Source organism: Bipolaris maydis, assembly GCF_028858645.1.
Source record: "Bipolaris maydis strain C4 unplaced genomic scaffold PSV08scaffold_6, whole genome shotgun sequence".
Taxonomy (NCBI): domain Eukaryota; kingdom Fungi; phylum Ascomycota; class Dothideomycetes; order Pleosporales; family Pleosporaceae; genus Bipolaris; species Bipolaris maydis.
The window spans coordinates 344,774-360,419 of record NW_027093862.1 but is presented as its reverse complement, the minus strand read 5'-3'; the positions used below and the strand labels follow the sequence as shown (position 1 = coordinate 360,419).

The following is a 15,646-nucleotide window of genomic DNA, read 5'->3' as shown; positions in this document are numbered from 1 at the left end:
AGGGGCAAAAGACATTTGCCTCGTCGTGGGCGAAGTGAGTGTCGGCCACTAGCTTTGTCAGCGCAATGCGCACTAGAAAGCAGAGTGAGGGGCGGCGACGCGGACCGGGACTGGGGCTGCGTGCGGGGATTTGGGGGCGGAGCGCGTCCACTCCGAATAGCTAAGTGGTCCTCCGTAGTGGGTACGCATGACGTTGAGTATTGACAGACAGCCACTACTAGTGTGTTTTCTACATGGATATTCCACGGCACATTTGCTATTTGCATGGCTATTCTATGAGTGATTTGCTACAAGCGAGCTGGTCTCCGGGAGACTCATTTCTCAAAAGACATCTTGTTGGAGATGCGGCCAATGCCGCCAATCTCAACAGCCACAACATCGCCATCCTGCAAAAATTGTGGAGGCTTCATGAACAGGCCTACTCCGCCTGGTGTACCCGTCATGATGAGAGACCCTCGCTGCAGAGTCTGCCCTTGACTGCAGAACGCAACAAGCTGTCGCACGCCAAAGCAGAGGTCGCTCGTGTTGCTCTCCTGCCTGACCGTGTCATTGACAAGCGTTCGCAACGATAGACTGTCTGCCTCTCCGAGCACGTGTGATGCCACAATGCAGGGACCCAGCGGTGCATATTTGTCGAAGGACTTGCTGAAGGACCATTGAGGCACAGGCCCTGCCTTGCCAGCCTCTCGCTGCCAGTCTCGCGCAGACACGTCGTTGCCTGCTGTATAGCCTGCCACATAATCCAAAGCGTCCTCCTCAGACACGTTTTTTGCATCTTTTCCAATCACAATAACTAGCTCGCCTTCATAGTCGCACTGCGATTGTGCAATTGCTGGGATGGGGATGTCTTCTCCATGGTTCGCGACCGCGGGCGAGGGCTTGGTGAACACCGTAGGGCAGGTTGGAAGCGGCCGTCCAGTCTCGAGAACTAGTACTGTGTTAACCATGGTATCAACAGTGCAATGGCCATGAACTCACTGTGAGTCTTGTAATTCAACCCAATGCAACGAATAATTGGCACATCGGATGGTTCCAAAGGACCCAACAGTCTTGCAACCTTTTCGACTTTGCCCGTCGATCGTGCTTCAAACAGGTTGTGACCTTCCAGCACTTTCACCTCCAACGTGCCATCCTCGACTTTTTGAGCAATCGCATCTGCTTCGTCTCCCTGTATAATTGGATCACCATAGCGTATTTCACTTGATCCTTGTGGGATATATCGTACAAGGCGATCCCATGAAACTAGATTTGGCGACATGACGGTTTGGAAACGGATTATTGCAATAACATTACAATTCGTTGTTGAGAATTTAAACAACAAAGCTTCTCGCCTGTGTCTCTATTACCGATTCCCCACCTAATGCCGAATGTGCCAGTCCCGTAACTTCGCGGACTCGGCCGCAGTGAATACCATCACAATACCACATTACCCGGTGGAGCTAGTAACCCACTATTTTAGCATGCAAAATGGTGTCACGATGGGCCTCGACCATCATTGCCGCTCAAGGCGCTACCGAGGCATTTTTGCCCATGTGCGCAGCGCCAGTTCGCACCGAGCTATTCTATCCTGGGCGATATTGGTTGAAACAAGGGCCATCTTCCGGCATGCGGAGTCACTAGATTAAGTCCCAAGCTTGAACTTCCATGAAATAGAAATAGATAGCCTGCAGTAGTTCTGAGCATTTATTCGACTGCATCCATCTGTCCGCAACTCACCGGAGGCATCTACATCCTGCAGTCCATAATGATGGCCGTTCCAGGAAGCATCGCACCAAATGTGAGTGCCAAGTAAAAATGTGCGATGACTAGATCCTGGCTGAAATTACAATTGAGGGAACGAAGCTGTGGCTTTTGCACGTGGGCAATGTTGTAGCAGACGAAGCATTTTTCAAAACTGGTGTGAGTGCAAGAACATAACGTGGTGCAAGCAACATAACACTGGTTCTTGGCGTAGGCGAACGTATCCACTGCAAGCAACCCAAACCCACAAACTCATACTCGGCGAAACATGGTTATGATATCGGCCTTGATATCCCATCCGACGGAGGGTCTGGTCCTATTCGAAACTGGAGCGGGTAAAGATTATCCAAATGTTTGGGGTCCCCAGCTGAACGATGTCTTCGCACGAGATAGCTATGTCGAAGATCATGAATTGGACAATGCAATTAGAAAGACTGGAAATGACATCAAAGATGTCAAAGCTGTCATCATGGGGCACCTTCATCTCGATCATGCTGGAGGACTCGAGCATTTCCGAGGCACTGGCATTCCCATCTACACGCATGAACTCGAGATCAAGAATGCTTTTTATAGCGTTGCCAGCAAGACCGATCTGGGTAGGTTTCATTCTCCGCAATCTCAGACATTTTCTATTTGGAGATATGTCTAATCCATTTTCAAGGAGTATACCTACCGACCTACCTTCACTTTGACCTGAATTGGCAACCGTTCCATGGCGATGTCTTTGAATTGGCAGCCGGTTTGATAGTCCGCCATTGCCCTGGACATACCCCTGGCCTCTCCATTTTGCAAGTCAATCTGGAGAATAGTGGAACATGGGTCTTCACGTCAGACCATTATATTGTGAAAGAGAACTATGACTCCCTTGCGACCCAAGGATGGTTTACCAGAGATCATGCCTCTTGGTCGCGATCGAACCAAATGGTTCATTCCCTACAGAAGCTGACCGGTGCGAAACTAATCTTTGGACATGATCGCGATGTCTTCTTTGAATACAGGATAGCTCCACAATTCTATGATTAGATTCAAGGGTTGGGAGATGATATATCTAAAGCTGTAAACTTGACCTTCAAATGTAAGATTGATGTAAATCGGGTACCTAGGTAGAGGCATAGGCTCCCAAATCGAAAATTAGCTTCCTTGTCAGTTTCCACAATTAGATGCACAAGGTCTCAAGCTCCTGAGCTTCTGTATACGCTTTGAAATGAGGATTTAGCACACTTGTCAAGCCCTTCCTTAGTGTTCAATACCAAGTTTTCTTATGTCCATGCACAACAACTAGCCCTACGCCGAGGGGACATGCGCAAGCCAACAATGTGCAAAGCTATAGGCATTGGGTAATAATGTCAGTGTATCATGTAGTCTATGTATAGACTGCCACATGAAAACGATTAGAAGAAGCACTTAAATACTTCTTTCAGCGAATTGCATGTGGTCTACCTAGATACGCAGCTGACAAAGTAGTGTGGGCAACGGAGCGGAACGCTACACCACCCAAATCGTTCACGACAACGTTATTACTATATCAGATAAGTAGCATTTTTTACTAAAATTTCTAAAGCTATAGATTTATACAAAATAGTTAGTTATCACAATTTCGTTATTTCTTTGGATATCACAGCACTAATAGTCTATTGATCTACCCTCTAACTGTATCTAACTACTATACTCTATTCTTTCTAGCATGCTATAAATGCGTTTGTTTAAACCTTTGGATAACTCTTCTTTCTAAATTTCGTAAGCGAGCTGGTAAGTCTCAAACTCATCCTAATGTAAATACTGCTTCGGTGTGGTGAGAGGGGGAGAGGGCCCCAGCGTTTTGGTGTCCGCACTATTTTGTCAGCTGCGTACTAATTAGGTTTCAAAGTGCGGGGATGCCACCAAGACAGCACCACTTTATCCGTTCCCCAGAACAAGCGACTATTGACCCTAAAGCTCGGAATCCGGCAATATGTGTCTCGTAAGCAAGTCAAGAAGTCTTGGGATTCCGCATTGCGTCACCCTGACTAATCTTTGAGAGAAGGAACCACTTCCGCCTATGATTATAGATATACTGCGCCAAACTGCGTATGCTGAAGTTAGTAACTGAAACAGGAATTCTTCAGAGACAACTCGCTCTCTTACCAATAACCCTATCTTTGTTCTTCATACCTGTATCATAAAGTCACTCATGTCTACTCAAACCGAAGATGCAAGGCTGCGTCTCAAGAGTACGGCATTTGTGATCTACTACCACGCTGATCTCGCCAAAGCTCGTCAATTCCTCCTTGACTTTGGTCTTTCTATTGCAAAGGAGACCCCAGGGGAAGAAATATTCTTTCAAGGCTATGGCGAGGAGCCGTTCGTTTACGTCGCCCGTCAAGCGAGCGGAACGGCTTATTTCGAGGGAGCTGCATACGAAGTCGAAAGTAGAGATGAGCTAGAGCGAGCACGCAACTTGAAGGGTGCAAGCCCCATTATCTCGCTGGATTCCCCTGGTGGAGGGGAATACGTTAAGCTCACGGATCCGGTGGGGCATCATGTTTACCTTGTTCATGGTCAGACAAAAAAAGTACCAGAAATGCCAGCATTGAAGAAGCTCGTGGTGAATTACGAAGACGAAAAGCCAAGAAAGGGAAGATTTCATCGCTTCGAGCCTGGCCCCGCACCTGTTTACCGTTGGGGTCATTATGGTGTGACGTATCCAGAAGGTAGCTATCAGGAAATGTACGACTGGTACACTAAAACCTTGACATTGGCACCATCAGACATTGTCTACAAGAATGAAGAGCCCATAACCTGCTTCTTTCATATCGATCGCGGTCTAGAGTTCACTGATCATCATGCTTTCTTCTTTAAGCGTGCCAAACCAGACGCGAAACCTAGCGTTGCGCATGCCGCTTTTGAGATCCATGACTTCGACGTCCAACAATTGGGCCATAATTACCTGGAGTCTAAGGGATATGAAATTTGTTGGGGCGTAGGAAGAGTAAGTGGCATGGAGTCTAATAGGATCTTACAAGTCTGACAAGCCTACAGCACGTCCTCGGAAGCCAAGTGTTTGATTATTGGTTTGATCCGAGTGGATTTATCGTCGTAAGTGGAAATAACCGCGTGAAAACTACTCTTACTAGAGCTGACACGCATACAGGAGCACTACGCGGACGGAGATTTGGTCAATGTCGAGTCTCAGGTCTCGCACGTCCAGGCTGGACCACATGCGCTCAAGATATGGGGACCTCCTGTACCAGGCGTCTTTTAAGATTCTTGAACGAGAATATTTTGACTGAGGTCTAGACTTGCACCTGTCAGCGCAATGCAGTCTTTGCCATGAGCGCCAGAGTAGACGAGGTTTCTTGATGTTACGAACAGAACAGTGTTGACAAAACAAAGGAATTCTGATTTGTGAACACTATCGAGGTTTCGTAGATCATAAAATTATGCAGCTGAATTGTTCGTACTACTTGGTAATCTGAAAATGTGTCCAATCTATACAAGCTAGAGAGTGACTAGGCACTCTCTGCGACATTACTCGATAGCAAGACACGAAAATCCTCTCCTACATAGAAAAGTGACATAATACACATATTGCCAAGCAAATTACTTGTTTGATGATCCAGTTCAATCAACGATCGAGGCTATGACAGTGCTTTGTTTGCTAAATGAACCACGCATGGCCTTGATCTGATCTATTCGATTGATAGTTCCATTGAATCAGGCTACAGGTGGTATTGGTGGCTGGACTAAGTTCAGCCTCTTCCATTTTTATGGCAAGAAGCAACAGGATAAAGTGGTATGTCGCCAGATTATGGACCCAACATCAAGTTTCTTGCCTGCATAACAAGGCTTAAGCGAGTCATGGGGTACCCCATGGGGTTCGAGGGCCAAGAGTATCGTGAATCACTGCACATACTTAAATGTCACGCTAGGTTTTTTTGTTAAGAAACTTGACTAGTCACCAGCTTTCACTGTGGGCCAATTCATCTAGCAAAACCATTGTTTTCAAAACCTCATCTTTCTCAAAAAAAAAATGGGCCTCCTCAAACCTGGAAAGGGTGAAGAGAGGGCAGTAGGCCAAGATTTGGCTGCTGTACGTTAGAAAACTTGCTCATACACAGTTCAGTTCAGTCGCGCTGACAATCACTTCAGGTTTTACCAGTAGAGCCGAAACCATGGTACCAGACCCGACACCTTCTGAGGCTAAATCTTTGCCTCCTAGTTCCTCTCTTATCTTCTGCGACTTTGGGTTACGATGGTTAGCTCGTGAATCCTGGTTATTGTTTGAGATTTCTAAACATGTGATAAGGTTCTATGATGAACGGACTTATGACTCTACCGCAATGGCGAGACTCTTTCGGTCACCCGCAGGGAGCCTTGCTCGGTTTCATCAACGCCGTGTATCCTCTTGGAAAAGTGCTCGGAATGGTGGCTGTCACTTACGTTTCTGATCGCTGGGGCCGAAAACTCCCCCTTCTAATAGGACTCGTATCGTGCATCGGCTTTGCAATTCTGCAGGGCCTATCCCCGAAACTAGGATCGTTTATTGCAGCAAGAGCCTTGCTCGGATTTGCAACTTCCTTTATTAGCCAACCGAGCCCAATCATCATCTCTGAAGTAGCATACCCGACTCATCGCGGTAAGATTACGGCGTTGTACAATACCTTCTTCGTGAGCTTCCTATCTCCGATTGTGTAGAGCCGAACTAACATTTACGCCTAGTATTTTGGTGCCATTTTTGCTGCATGGTCCACGTATGGCACCTTCAGATTACATACCACTTGGAGTTGGCGAATTCCTTCAATGTTACAGGGAGCCATTCCTATGATCCAGCTGGCGGGCTTGTTCTTTCTTCCAGAATCACCCAGGTAATTCCTAACGAATATCCGTATGTAAACACCTTCATGGCAGTGATTAATGTAAGATCAGGTGGCTCGTATCGCGAAACCGTGTCGATGAAGCAAGGAAAATTTTGACGGATTACCACGCAGGATCTGACGAGGGCAGCGCGCTAGTAGACCTCGAGATCCGTGAAATCCAGCAAGCGCTGAACGAAGAGGCCGAAGTTACAAATTCATGGCTCGAGTTGGTCCGCGGTGCCGGGAATCGCAAACGTACGCTCATCGCCGTCCTTGTGGGTTGGTTTTCTCAGTGGAACGGTGTAGCAGTCACATCGTACTATCTGACATTAGTCTTGAACACCATTGGCATTACCGAGGTCAGAGACCAGGCCTTGATCAACGGCCTTTTGCAGATTTACAACTGGCTCATCGCAACATTCCTTGGTGCGATGATGGTTGATCGACTCGGTCGTCGGCCTTTGTTCCTTATCTCTACTGCTGGTATGCTTGCCAGCTACATTGCCTGGACAGGTCTTACCTCTTACTTCGTCACAAGTCGAGACGAACTTGCGGGACGTGCCGTAGTGGTGTTTATCTTCATCTTCTACTTCTTTTACGATATCGCCTGGACACCTCTTTTGCAAGCATATCCCGTAGAAATATTCCCTTACACTCTCCGAGGAAGGGGTCTTTCCCTTACTTATATCACCGCATCCACTGGTCTCATCGCTGGAAACCAGATCAATCCAATAGCCATGAAGGCTATTGCTTGGAAGTACTACATCGTCTTCTGCTGCATCCTCGCGGTCCTCGTCGTGGTCATCTACTTCGTATTTCCAGAAACAAAGGGTCACAGTCTTGAGAAAATCAAGGAAGTATTCGACGGGGCCGGTGGGGGCGATTTGAACATTGTGGAAGACGTCGATGATTCGGATAAGCCTGAAACAAGAATACATCTGGAAATCCACGAGAAGAACGTTTGATGATCATGGCTAGCGAGCTCATTTCACTCAATGCGTATTGTCAATATACAACAGCGGCATAAGTAGCAGGAGAGGATTTTTGTCGAAACATTGCTATATATTGCTGAGATCAATTCTTACACCGTGCTTCTAGTTTCACGCTTTTTACTTTATGAAATCATTAATTCTATAGTTCAAACTTAACTTGTTAGTTAATTGGTCGTAATACGATGGTTGTAGATTTACGAATTTCGGCCCGAAACTATCAAGCCGGGTAAAGTGGTGCAGCATTACTAAAAGCTGTGTCCGGAGGAAAAGCTATATCAGCACAAAAGCTCATATGAAATTTTAGTTATTAGTTGCTTCATAAAAACTTTTCGTGCTCTGGACGAGCCTTTGTGTTGCGAAATGAATTCTCAGTCCAACATCGACCGTTTACTCCAGTCCTTGACGCTTGATGAAAAGGTATACTACCTGAGTTCAACGCCTCATCGAGACTGGTATTAATACTCCTAGGTATCGCTTCTTGCAGGCGGTTCTATATTCGGAACTGCTGGGATTCCAGAAAAAGGTGTACCCTCTATAAAAGTACTTCTCCTCACTGGCTTGTCCAGAACTCGGCTCATGTACCACTAGCTTATTGATGGGCCGAATGGCGTTCGAGGAGCTTCTGCAGACGGAAGTACTGCAGCAGCATGTTTTCCCGCCGCATGCAGTATTGCAGCTACCTTTGACATTGACTTAGCCCGGAAAATTGGCCATGCGCTTGCCGAGGAGGCTCTCAGTAAAAACGCACATTGTATACTGGGCCCCACCATGTGCATTCATCGACATCCGCTTGGGGGACGCAACTTTGAGAGTTTCAGTGAAGATCCTTTTCTGTCTGGAAAACTTGCTTCTCAGACGATTCAAGGGATTCAGAGTCTCGAGGTTGGAGCCACGGTGAAACACTTTGTTGCCAACGAACAGGAAACCGCCCGATTGACCGTGAACGAAATCATTTCGGAGCGTGCTCTACGTGAAATCTACCTCCGCCCTTTCGAAATAGCGATCAAAGAGGCTCAGCCATGGGCAGTAATGACAGCATATAACCAGATCAATGGCACACACTGCGACTCGAACAGGTGGCTGTTAAACGATGTTCTACGCGGAGAATGGAAATGGGAGGGTCTTGTAATGAGTGATTGGGGAGGTACTAATTCAGTCAGTGCCAGTATCAAGGCAGGACTGGACCTCGAGATGCCTGGTCCACCACGTATTCGCAAGGCGGATAGAGTACTCGAAGCACTCCGGAAGAGAGACATAAATGAAGGCGACATCAATGAACGGGCCCGAGCGATTCTCACGTTCATTGAGAAGGCTAAAGTTTCCGAAAGGTCTGCTATCCCACTCGGTCTGGCTATCGACAAACCAGAGCATCGTGCGTTGATCAGGGAAGCCGGTGCACGTGGCATTGTACTTCTTAAGAACGAGAGGTCGCTTCTGCCAATTTCAAAGGAGAAATTGAAGGGGAAGAAGATTGCTATGATTGGTTTTGCAAAGGATGCTTTGGCACATGGAGGCGGTAGCGCCGCCGTAAATGCGCATTATAAAATCACCCCTTGGAATGCTCTGCAAACGACACTCAGCCACGGTGTTCAAATGACCTATGCAAAAGGTGTTCATAGAGAGCGCTTGCTGAAACCCATTGAGAAGGACGGTGATTGTGGCAAGATTATGGGGCTAGATGGACAACCTGGATTCACACGCCTATACTTTGAAGAAGACAGTCCTGCTCCAACGTCCGTTTTACACGGCTTCGAACGCTCAGCATATTCACCCTTAGGCTCTCAAGAGTCCATATGGAAGCACATTGAAATAGTGGGTCATTTCACCCCAAGAGAGACTGGAACGCATTACATCGCCTGTTCGGGCGTTGGGCCAACCAAAGTCCTTATCGATGGTAACGCTGTTTTTGAACAGGACACGATCTGCTCTGATCCTATGGGAGCATTCTTCGGTGCAGCCCAAGAACAGGAAATCAAAGTGTTTATGTCCGCCGAAAAATCATATTACATACAAGTGATAAGCAGTCCACCGCGGAATGTTGGAGTTGGGATCCTAGAAGGTCGTACTGGTGTACGCATGGGATTTGCTCTCGAGTCTGAACATGACGCAGACTTGATAGGAGATGCAGTCCGCATAGCAAAAGAGGCTGACCTCGCCATCGTTTTCACAGGCCATGATCCGCAATGGGAAACTGAGGGTCTGGATCAAGAATCTTTCCATCTCCCCTGCAAAGGTAGCCAGGACGCGCTGGTGTCTGCGGTCGCTCGTGCCAACCAGGACACTATTGTGGTAAATTCAACCGGAGTCGCCGTGGCCATGCCATGGATCAATGACGTTGCGGCTGTGCTGCAAGCATGGTTTCCAGGGCAGGAGTGTGGCAATGCCATCGTTGATGTGCTTACTGGCAAAATTAACCCAGAAGGTCACCTGCCTGTCAGCTTCCCACGAAAACTGGAAGATGCTCCAGCACACGGAAACTTTCCTGGAGAATATATCGACAACCGCCTACATGTCAAGTACGCTGAGGGTATATTTGTCGGTTACCGACATTTCGATCGTATGGCACCAGACAGCATCAATTTCCCTTTTGGACATGGACTATCCTATACGACATTCGATTTCCCCGAGATGGCAGTGAAGAATCAGACCGAGAATGCCTTTGATGTATTAGTAGACGTCAAGAATACAGGAGCAGTGGCTGGTGCTACAATTTTACAAATTTATGTTGGAAGAAGCAAAACAGCACAGGAGCATCCAATCAAATCTTTGGTCGCATTTAGCAGAGTTTACTTGCATCCTGGAGAAACCAAAACAGTACAATTATCTGTTTCAATAAGGGAAATTGCGTACTTTAGTGAGGATCTTCAACAATGGATCATCGACGGCGGAGACTATGATGTCTCACTTGGAAGATCGGCCGTAGATATTGCGCAAGTTCGGGTTCTGTACATAATGCAAACGAGTTATGCTCGTTCATCATAGCCGCGTTTTTCAGAGGATCAGTAATGAAAGGGTAGTATGGTGCCTCTTCCATTTGTCATGTGTACCCCGCACTGCAAGCCATTGACAGGTAAGATCATCGATCAGCGCGCAGCGTCGGTCAGAGTGGCAATGAGCAAGGATATGGTGTCAGAAAGTCCAGAGTCAAAGCTAATTTGCAGGCCTTAGTTTCACGGAGCTATGAAAATAACCGTGGCTCTAGAACGACCTATTGTATTATTGTAACACTGATACGGGTTACTAAACGTGCTATAGAGACACACAGCTGTTCCTATGCCAAAGGCTGAGCTAACCGTGTCTTCTAATGGTGCGTTGCGCCTTTATGCTTCATGTATCATTGGTTGCGTCTAGTAGGGTGATTCGCTTACCAATAGAACGTGCTAGGCACATACCGTCTGCTTAGCGGAAGTGGAGAACTCTTGGGTTTACGGAATAACAAAGGGCATATTGGACGTGTAATTGCTGACTAACGCTATAGATTTGCAATGAAAAATTCCAGCTTCTTCAATCTTGGGAGTCCGACAACAAAAGGCGTATCCCTCTAAGCCCCCATTGCCCCAAATGTTGTTGGATGAACTCAATACAATATAAGAATGTCTGCTTGCCACCACTGCATGCCCCACTCTCTAAGTGCTGGGCCAATCCACCAAGTGTAGCGAATTGCTTTCCTTTTCCTTGATTTGTTATAGACTTGTTGGAGTTGATCGGAATGAGATTACGTGGGCAGTGGTAGACCTTATCGCAGTGTGCTGGAGAAACTAAATGCTGCTGAAGAGCCTGTATTGTACGAAAGGCTTTGGAATTTCTTGGACAAAGCGGACAGCGGAGTTCAGTCTTGATTTCGTCAATCACATGTCTCCCTCCAAGCGAGAGAACGCTGTCTTCAAAGGGTGACCAATCTACTAGGCTATCCCACAAACTACCCTGGGAGTGCGTGGGAGTGACTAGTAGCCAGCCATCTGAGCTATCAAGAGACGTGGTCGGCGTTCCAGAATAAGGAGACAAATCATGTGCCGGCAAGTAAGCAGAGCTCGAAGGTGTGAGTGTTGGGAGGGTGTGGATTGCATGATCTTTGTCGTATAGTTGAACTATGTCGTAGATATCATCACGGTCCATGCCTGAGCAGCACTTTCCACTTTCCAGATGGTGCAGTAGAGCTGACGGCGCACTAAACTTCGCTCTGCATCCCTCTCCTACAGGACAACTTAAAGCGCTAAGTGGCTTGTGCTTTATCGAATCACAATGTTGTTGAAAAGACTGGATAGACAGGAAAGTCCGCTGGCATTTCTTGCATGTCCGATCACCTGCACTTATCGTAGTAGTTTTTCCCGCCTTTCTCACATTGCTGTGGGGCTTTTGCTGGAGAGGCTTCCGATGCGCACGGCTGGCCATATGTGCGTTTAAAGCGTGGATGTCCTTAAAAGAGATATTACAGTTACAACACCGATACTCGGAAGCATGGAGCTCTATCTCGCGGTGGTTCTCCCAAGCACTTTGGCTTTCGAAGGGAAGTTCGCATTCTGAACAGAAACAGTGCCCTGTAGTAATGCGGTGGTCCTCAAGGATATCCAGGCGCTCACAGAGCTTGCTGCAATAGCTACATTTGCGAATAGTATAGTCGTACTGAACCACTGAAGGATGTTTGCAAATATCTCTGCAAACATGTGAGGGAAAATGCCCTCGGGCTCTCCGGTGTTCTTCTAGATCAATCGCATACGGATAAGTGCGGCCGCAGAAACACTTGAAAGGATCGGTTGCGCGAAGAGTCATTCCGATGGTTAGCTCGATCGAGGATGTATTTTTCATAATCAGGCACAACTAAAGAGGAACTAGTTAGATGATCAGAAGAAGAACGGAAAATCTACCAATACATAGGTGTAGTCCGAGCTTGTTATCTGCTCCGCGGGCTCGTTGCGTCATCAGGAGCATCAAGCACTAACCCCGCTTGAGTGGTAAAAAAATGCCTTGTTCGCCAATAATATCTTAGAAGACAGAGTGAACCATCATTGATCCTTGTTATTAATATTGGCCAGGAAAGCTCACTAGTCAATTAAATCCGCCTTGGCCCGAACTCTGCTTGTGTCTCTACCCCGCTCCACATTGATGATGCAGTGTGGTAGTTCCTTGCCTCCGCTGAGCGGACGCTCATGTGTAATGTATCCCGTCAGCGAGTAACCCGCTCTGCTCAGAAAGAGATCTCAGAAGCTATTTTGGTAGCTAAATATATTGCAAAATCGATATAGAATAGTCATTATGGTAGCTATGCAATCATATGTGGTGTAAGATCTAAAAGTCCCGCCCATCCGATACCTACAGTTTGCAAATCACTGAATATAATTTGGAGAGCCAACAGGCCGCGCGGCCCTTAGATAAGCTGCAAATACTGTGACATAATGGAACCAAACCTTAAAGATCAAATATGCATCAATAGGGGCGGAATGCTGCGGCAACCGTACCTTGTTCCCAAGCTCGACGTTCTCCGAAGCAGGGATGTATAACATGCCATCCTAGCATCCCATACGCTCCCATTAACCAAATGGACCAGTGATTAACATGTAACTAGTAGTTTAGTACGCATCTGTAAATTACAAAGTGTTGAATAACTAACCCTCGAGATTACATACTACTAACATAAAAAAACATGTCTTTGTACCAGGTTGTACGCAATGAGCCGTGAACAATGGTACAATGGTGAACAGCCACTCTTAATTAGTTAATTGCCAGATGGCTTACTCTACAGCTCTGCACAGCCAATCTGACGACTGTTACCAGCCACTGAAATAGTAATTCCAAATCTTTCCAAAAGTTTTGTGTAATTACGGAGCTTTCAAACACAGTCTAGAATAATTATCCACTTAACTAGTATCTCGCTTTCTTGTTTATAACAACACGATTTTGATGTAGCTAGAAATCGGACAATCGCAAAGTTTTTATTTACATCGCCAAAACTATCGATAACTAGCTTGTTCCAGGCTTTTCTATATACTTCAATTACTATCGCGATTTCCGTGGCTATAATTGTCGATTAAGTAGTTAGTAATACTTGCTTAAAATCGTGGAACAAGATAGGTTAATTAAGCCCGTAATTGGAGTATTGCGATCATTGTTTATCCCAAGATGCATTAGACCTGATTTTTTCAAGCCGCAATGATGCTACTTTTACAAGGTGCTTTTATCACTCATCTTCTATCGTATACAGAGGCACAGTAAAACTTAATATGTGTATCTTTTTCTGCTATTGAATATCATCATTTAACTATAGTGCATAGCGATTGGTTTTTGCGAAGATGGTACGTCCTTAATACCGTCACAGTGGCTTGTTGCTTCGGCTCAGCTGAATTCATTGCTTCTGCAGCCTTGCTAGGCTGCGACAACATCCTTCAAACCCTGTACATTTAGCTCTTGTCTTCAGTAAGGTGTCGAATTCCTTTCGACGTAACGTACTTAGAGGTGAAAAACTGTTAGGTATCGTACCTCTTACGGCGTTGGGGCTAAAAGGACAGAGGCGCAGGCAGCCTGACAAGTGCCAAAGGCGGTATTGCATGCAATGATGCTAGCAGGTGCGGAGGCACCAAGAGTGGCCCCCCAGGTAAACCCAGCTGCAGAGTAGCAGGCCATGACTACAGCAGAACAGCCCGCCTGACACAATCCATAGGCTGCTGGTCCCGCTGAAGCCAGACTGGCAAAAGCAAGAGTAATTAAGGTAATCAAAAGCGATATTGCCATAAAGTGAACGTGGTGAGAATGCTCAGGTATGCAGGCGAGAGTAAACTGAGAGATTCACGGACTTTATGATGGCTTTAAGTCAATGACTATCCTAGAGACCCTTATTAGTCGAGATATGTAAGCAGAATCAGGACTGGAGGCCATTTCGGCAGATCAGTGTTAAAGCGGGCAAGATTTCCATGGATTGGCGTGGTGTGATATAAACCCACGGAAAGGAAGGTTAATGCCTCCTCTTCCATTTTTCGTGCGTACCCCGCACTGCAAGCAGTGAGGTGATTAGCTCATCGATCAGTTCAGCTCATCGATCAGTTCAGCTCATCGATCAGTTCAGCAACCCCGCTTTCAGTTTGGCTGCTAAGATGATCGACATTACTAGAAATATTTTTCAACGAATGGGCTCATTCTATGCCGTTGAATGCCACTTTACAGTAGAACGACTCAAACTCTATACGTAGATAATTATGAGAAGCGATCACTAAGATCGACCATGCACTGTTCCCAATGCGATTTTGTTTTTACGATTGCTAGAGCGCTTATGAAAGGTGTCGTGACTTACAGTAACATACAATGACATGGACCTCCAGTTAAATAGCGTAACCATAACTTTAGCTTAACGCTTCTATGCCGTTTTCTGGCAATATCTTCAATATAAACATCTAAGTACATTGCTGAGCGGATGCGACTTCCCCTAAGACGTAGATGCAATAACATATGCGCCACACAGCGAATAAAGATCATGAGGCACACCTTACAGATTCGACCTAGCGTTGACCTATTAGCACACATTTGATAAGTAATTAATACAGAATTTTAGCATAACAGAAAACCAAAAATCCGTTTACTGATTTCCTGGCATCATTTTCCATCCTTTTGCCTATTACCAAGTACCTTGTCCTTGAGCGTGACCCTTTTTGGCAAATAATTACTGTATAATAATTATTCTTTTGGGAATCCCACAGTACTAGAAATATTTCCATTAACTTCCAGGTTTGTTGAGCTTCAAAGAAAGAATAAAACCATCATGAATGATACACTATATTCGCTCAGATATTCTTGCCTTGATTAGGTCTACCAATGTTGAAAACGGGGTAATGAATTGCGCTGGTATTGTCTGCACATCGAATGAGGTTATAGTGCCTTTTATACTGTCGCACGGTTGGGTACGGAGGTTGTAAAATAAAATAGTAAGAAGGGTGTGTATGTCTTTGTATTATTCTAGCATTATAGCTTAGCTTATATTCGGTCTTTGCCCAGCACGACTAGTAACGCGGTTTAGGTTTAAGGCGGCGCGTGACCCGCGACATATACTTTCTTCGAGCTCTATAGAGGTAGTTCGGAACTCTTATTAGTAGA

At 46.1% G+C, this 15,646-nt stretch overlaps 7 protein-coding genes across 7 annotated transcripts; 4 read left to right on the top strand and 3 right to left on the bottom strand.

Moving 5' to 3' along the window:
- Positions 1 to 314: 314 nt before the first annotated feature.
- PSV08DRAFT_370591 (uncharacterized protein) lies at positions 315 to 1,258 on the bottom strand (the record flags this gene model as incomplete). The annotated part of the gene is made up of 2 exons (XM_014219717.1): positions 315 to 928; positions 979 to 1,258. 2 exons carry the CDS (start codon positions 1,256 to 1,258, stop codon positions 315 to 317), a joined length of 894 nt encoding a protein of 297 aa, XP_014075192.1.
- Positions 1,259 to 1,744: 486 nt separating this feature from the next.
- PSV08DRAFT_361635 (beta-lactamase-like protein) lies at positions 1,745 to 2,763 on the top strand (the record flags this gene model as incomplete). Its single annotated transcript, XM_014219716.1, has 4 exons — positions 1,745 to 1,777; positions 1,834 to 1,899; positions 1,955 to 2,336; positions 2,402 to 2,763. 4 exons carry the CDS (start codon positions 1,745 to 1,747, stop codon positions 2,761 to 2,763), a joined length of 843 nt encoding a protein of 280 aa, XP_014075191.1.
- A 1,147-nt stretch (positions 2,764 to 3,910) lies between these two features.
- On the top strand, positions 3,911 to 4,981 carry PSV08DRAFT_246723 (Glyoxalase/Bleomycin resistance protein/Dihydroxybiphenyl dioxygenase; the record flags this gene model as incomplete). Its single annotated transcript, XM_014219715.1, has 3 exons — positions 3,911 to 4,708; positions 4,759 to 4,815; positions 4,871 to 4,981. 3 exons carry the CDS (start codon positions 3,911 to 3,913, stop codon positions 4,979 to 4,981), a joined length of 966 nt encoding a protein of 321 aa, XP_014075190.1.
- Positions 4,982 to 5,749: 768 nt separating this feature from the next.
- On the top strand, positions 5,750 to 7,540 carry PSV08DRAFT_350777 (general substrate transporter; the record flags this gene model as incomplete). The annotated part of the gene is made up of 5 exons (XM_014219714.1): positions 5,750 to 5,809; positions 5,869 to 5,974; positions 6,026 to 6,387; positions 6,439 to 6,584; positions 6,646 to 7,540. The coding sequence occupies 5 exons, from the start codon at positions 5,750 to 5,752 to the stop codon at positions 7,538 to 7,540; spliced, it is 1,569 nt and encodes a 522-aa protein (XP_014075189.1).
- Positions 7,541 to 7,927: 387 nt separating this feature from the next.
- PSV08DRAFT_178660 (glycoside hydrolase) lies at positions 7,928 to 10,549 on the top strand (the record flags this gene model as incomplete). The annotated part of the gene is made up of 3 exons (XM_014219713.1): positions 7,928 to 7,984; positions 8,036 to 8,107; positions 8,156 to 10,549. 3 exons carry the CDS (start codon positions 7,928 to 7,930, stop codon positions 10,547 to 10,549), a joined length of 2,523 nt encoding a protein of 840 aa, XP_014075188.1.
- A 522-nt stretch (positions 10,550 to 11,071) lies between these two features.
- PSV08DRAFT_178622 (uncharacterized protein) lies at positions 11,072 to 12,337 on the bottom strand (the record flags this gene model as incomplete). Its single annotated transcript, XM_014219712.1, has 2 exons — positions 11,072 to 11,361; positions 11,488 to 12,337. The coding sequence occupies 2 exons, from the start codon at positions 12,335 to 12,337 to the stop codon at positions 11,072 to 11,074; spliced, it is 1,140 nt and encodes a 379-aa protein (XP_014075187.1).
- A 1,707-nt stretch (positions 12,338 to 14,044) lies between these two features.
- On the bottom strand, positions 14,045 to 14,310 carry PSV08DRAFT_389257 (uncharacterized protein; the record flags this gene model as incomplete). The annotated part of the gene is made up of 1 exon (XM_014219711.3): positions 14,045 to 14,310. The coding sequence occupies exon 1, from the start codon at positions 14,291 to 14,293 to the stop codon at positions 14,045 to 14,047; it is 249 nt and encodes an 82-aa protein (XP_014075186.2). The 5' UTR covers positions 14,294 to 14,310.
- Positions 14,311 to 15,646: the final 1,336 nt, after the last annotated feature.